Here is a 4,369-nt window from a genome sequence, read left to right as displayed (position 1 = left end):
TGCGTGCGTGCGTGCGTGCGTGCGTGCGTGCGTGCGTGCGTGCGTGCGTGCGTGCGTGTGCGTGCGTGCGTGCGTGCGTGCGTGCGTGCGTGCGTGTGTGTGTGTGTGTGTGTCTCCACCTCCTCGACGCCGACCAGCTGCCCCTCGGGCGTGTCAACGTTGTGGTGCGCCAGGATCGACGCCCAGCAGAGCACCTGCGGGGAACGGCCCGCCGTCGGAGAGGGCCGGGTGCGGCTGTGTGGCGGCCGGTCATGGGGCGGCGTAGCGAGGCGAGCAGCGTTGGGCATGTGCGAGCAGCGTGCGTGGGCATGCACGCGCGCGTGTCGGCGGTGGCGCGCGGGTGCGCGCGGACAGGCTTGGGTGCGCGCACCGCCCACAGCCCGTCCTTCTCGCGGATGTGGGACGAGCCCGTGCCAAACGACTCCTCGCCGCAGAGGAGGGGCGAGAGGTCTGCGCCGCCGAGCAGGTGCGAGTCCATTAGGTTGCCAAAGTACTTCCAGCCGGTCGGCGTCTCGAAGAGGGGCAGCCCGAGCTCCTCCGCCACGCGGTCGACGGCGCCTGCTCGCACGCCCCTCTCGCGTCAAACAGCAACCTCGCCACACGCCCCTCGCCCAGCCTCGGCCGGCCGCCCGATGTCGGCATCGAGCGGGCGAGAGCGCGCAAGCCGCCCTGCCGGGCGAGCCAAGGCAGCGCGTGCGCGTGGGCCGCAATCACCGCCAGCGAGTCGGAGGGCGTGACGAAGAAGCGGCGGCCGACAATCATGTTTCGGTCCGCGTCGCCTACGGCGTCCGAGAAGAGGCTCCAGGAGGCCCTCCCGCGCACTCTGTCACGGCCGCGCTGCAGTCGGTCGTCGCCGTCGGCCGCAGCACCGAGCACCGGAGGCTCCCCGCCCGCAGGCTGGCCGGTGAGGCCCATGAGCTTGGCGAGGGCGGCGGCGTAGGTCAGGTTGGGGTCGGGGTGGCCGCCGCCAAAGTCCTCGGACGGGATGCAGTTGAGAAGCGCCTGGGCAGTCGAGGAGGGCGTGTGGAGGGGAGGACGGCTGGTATGGCTCCGGCGAATGGGCGGGGCAGCGCCTCGTCCGCGACGCCGAGCGCGCCGAAGATCGCGCGCGCATACGGGCCGGCCACGCCGTGCATGCCGTCGAAGACCAAGCTCATGTCGGGACGGCGGAGCAGGCTGCGCAGCGCGTCGAAGTCGAAGAGAGACGCCATCAGCGCCACATAGTCCTCGGTAGGGTCGATCACCTCCACCTCAAAGTGCGGGGCGCCGCCCTTCTCGTCCACAAACACGTGCCGCCCCTCGAGCGACAGGTCCACGTCCGGCAGCCCCGCCACAATCGCGTACTCGCGGATCTGCGTTGACCGCTCGTACACCTGAGGCACGGTGCCGTGTGCCATGTGTGTGTGTGTGTGTGTGTGTGTGTGCGTGCGCGTGCGTGCGTGCGGGTGCGTGCGTGCGTGCGGGTGCGTGCGTGCGAGGCGAGCGCATACACCTCCTCCGTCAGCGACTCGAGTGCCGGCCCGCCGTTGCGCACATTGTACTTGATGCCAAAGTCTGCGTCTGGCCCGCCCGGGTTGTGCGACGCGCTGAGGATCACTCCGCCGCACGCGACGCCGCCCTCGCGCTCGCGGATCACGCACGAGGCGGCGGGCGTCGAGAGGAGCCCGTCGCGCCCGACCTACGGGCGAAGGCTCCGAGACACTTCGGGGAAGGCTCCGCCACGACGAGCGACTGTCCGCCGCGCCGGACCCAGACACGCGCGACGCCGTGCGCAGCCGCCATCTTGCAGATGATCTGCACCGCCGCCGCGTTCCCGTACCGCCCGTCGCCCGAGACGACGAGTGTGGCGCCTGATCTCGGCGACGAGGCGGTGAGAGGGCGCAGAGCCGGTGCGGCGGCGGCGAGGGCCGAGGTCGGCGGGAAGTTGCGTGGCCAACGTGGCGTGCGGTGCGGTGTAGCAGCGTGTGGTGCAGCGGTTTCGGTGCGGCGGCTATGAGCGGCATCGCGGCGTGCGGCGGCTGTGAGAGGCATCGCGAGACACACCACGTAGCTCGCCATCGGGCAGCGAGTCGAAGAGGCTCTGGATGAAGTTCTCGAGGTAGCCCGGCTGGAGGAAGACGGACGTCTTCTTGCGCAGCCCGGACGTGCCCGGCTTCTGCCCCTCGAACGGCGATGTGGCCACCCGCGTCACCTCACTGCTGACGACCGTCTCGAAGATTTGCGTCTCGCCCGCGGCGGCGCCGTGCTGCCCGCCGCGGAGTCGGCACATGTTTGAGAGGAAGGACGTCCCACCGCCTCCTCGCATAGAACCGACAGGCCTGCCGCGTGCGATGCCGAGGAGCGCGAGCAGCGGGGCTGCTCTGCAACAGCAGCGCTTCATTCCAGTCACGAAGCAGCTCGAAGTGGGAGAAGCGAGAAAAAATCGTCATTGTCGTGCGCAGGAAGAAAGAAAAAAACTGCGCCGAGCGCTGCCCCCTCGGCGCTGTTACCAATCCCAACCCACTCCTGTATGTACCGCTACAGCCCTTACGGCAGGGACAAGGCACGCAAGGGAGAGGGCTGGCACAAGCGCGGCTGGCGCGACTTTGATGGGTCGATGGCGGTGAGTGTTGCCTTCTCGCCCAAGTGCTATGGGTCGCATACATTAATGGTGCAGCCACACGAGACGGCCGATCGCCTGCTCAGGGCGGCGGTGCAGACCCAGTGCGACGACGTTGACCTGCGTGGGCGCCACGTGGTGCTCGTGCACAAGAAGCGCGAACTAGTCGGCCTGAAGACGGCGGCAGACTACAGCATCGAGAGCGCGCGGACACGCTTCACTTGAAGCTGTTCGATCGCTACGGCAATCAATTGCGCTGGGACGACTATAGCTACGTCAAGGAGTACGGAGCGGGCGACCACAACTACCACACGCTTGCCGAGGCCTTCGAGGAGGACCCCTACGCTGATGAGTCGCCGGCCGAAATGCGGTCCCTTGCGAGGTTGGCCGGCGTTAACCCCGGATTCGTGACCGACTGGTTCATGTGGGCGCGCGCAGCGGGCGGCGTCGGCGGTGACTAGCCCGGCGACCGCGGCCGCGTCGCACAGGCCGAGCGGCGAGCGGAGAATGCGGGCGCGCGAGCGGATGCGGCGGCGAGGGCGGCAGCGCAGGCTCAGGCGAGCTACGCGCAGCAGCAGCAGATGGCCCTGTCCGTGTACGGCGAGACGGTCTCGATCCGGCCCGACCACCTCCCCTCCCAGTGGCTCGACACGCGGCCGAACTCATCGCCCGAGTGGGCGCCCCTCCTCGACACCGGCAACGGCGCAGCCACGATGGTCTCGGAGTCGGTCGCGTGTGCCGCCGGGCTGCGCGCCAGCCCGCACCGCATGACCATCGCCGGCGTGAACGGCGTGGACGAGTATCCGATGGCCTACTGCCGCGTGCGGATCCGCGGCGTCGAACAGCGCGTGTGTGCCGCAATCGGCGGGGCGCAGGGCATACTGGTCGGCCGCGATGTGATCGAGCCAATGCTTGACATGGGCCACGCGATCGCGGGCTTCTCGGCCGTGCGCGGCAACAACGGGGGCGCGTACAGCATTCGCCGGCTCTGAGGTTTGCTGGCTGGTGTGGCCGCCCATGCATGCGTACGCCCCTGATGACATCGGGAGACACAAAGTCCAGTACGGGTTCTCGAGGCGGCTTCGGTGCTCCCCCCCCCCCCCACCCCACCTCTGAGTTCTGTACTCTCTTGAGATGAGAATGAGATGTCTGGAGATTCGATCTGGAGATCTCGAGCTGGACATCGCGGCCTCCCGGTCGCCGGTAGGGGCAGCACAGTCTCACACTGCTGACTCCTCTCCTGCAGAGAGGTGTGTGAGAGCTGAGAGGTGGCGGGGGGAGGCGCCATGGGAGGCGCGCACTGGGCGCGCCGCGCTGCGTATAACAAAAAGACAATGCTCGTCATGTCCCTAAATCCCATCTCGTCTCAGAGTTTGACCGTTTTATTTATGTCACTTAGTACTCACAACTGCAGGCTAGCCAGCAGACCCCCTCCGGCTACCGGCTCCGCTCTCTCCTCCGTCCTCGCCGCTGCGAGCGCCGCCTCGATCGCGGCCGCCGCCTCGGCGGGGACGGCTTCGGTGCTACCCGCCGTGTCGTGCTCCTCCGCCTCCCGCTTCGTGAGGAGAATCGCGTTGTCCACCGCCGCCGGCCGATCGGCACGCCACCGCGTCAGGACGAGCGCCGCGCGGCCGCCCAGCGAGCTCGCCGTCTTTGCGCACCTGCGGCGCGAAGCGGTGCAGCGGTGCGTGGCTCGCGGGCCGCAGAGAGGAGGTCGGATACCGCCACCCGCGGGCCACGGGCGACCCGTGCGACGCGCCAACCTGTGTG

The 4,369-nt window shown here is 68.8% G+C and overlaps 2 protein-coding genes across 2 annotated transcripts in view; both read right to left on the bottom strand.

Moving 5' to 3' along the window:
- The window catches only part of EMIHUDRAFT_102390 (hypothetical protein), a gene marked incomplete at both ends in the record, with an annotated part of 4,653 nt that extends 2,273 nt beyond the window's left edge, over positions 1-2,380 (bottom strand). Inside the window, 7 exons of the mRNA XM_005771282.1 lie at positions 120-194; positions 371-558; positions 603-1,002; positions 1,038-1,373; positions 1,493-1,678; positions 1,750-1,850; positions 2,044-2,380. Coding sequence (XP_005771339.1) covers positions 120-194; positions 371-558; positions 603-1,002; positions 1,038-1,373; positions 1,493-1,678; positions 1,750-1,850; positions 2,044-2,380 — 1,623 coding nt within the window. The remainder of the gene's footprint in view (positions 1-119; positions 195-370; positions 559-602; positions 1,003-1,037; positions 1,374-1,492; positions 1,679-1,749; positions 1,851-2,043) is intronic.
- A 1,621-nt stretch (positions 2,381-4,001) lies between these two features.
- EMIHUDRAFT_209561 (hypothetical protein) overlaps positions 4,002-4,369 on the bottom strand; it is a gene marked incomplete at both ends in the record, with an annotated part of 1,555 nt that continues 1,187 nt past the window's right edge. Inside the window, one exon of the mRNA XM_005771281.1 lies at positions 4,002-4,250. Coding sequence (XP_005771338.1) covers positions 4,002-4,250 — 249 coding nt within the window. The remainder of the gene's footprint in view (positions 4,251-4,369) is intronic.

This window comes from Emiliania huxleyi (genome assembly GCF_000372725.1).
Source record: "Emiliania huxleyi CCMP1516 unplaced genomic scaffold EMIHUscaffold_39, whole genome shotgun sequence".
In the NCBI taxonomy this organism is placed as follows: domain Eukaryota; phylum Haptophyta; order Isochrysidales; family Noelaerhabdaceae; genus Emiliania; species Emiliania huxleyi.
Note: the sequence above shows the minus strand (reverse complement) of the source record. Positions and strands in the feature narration are given on the sequence as shown.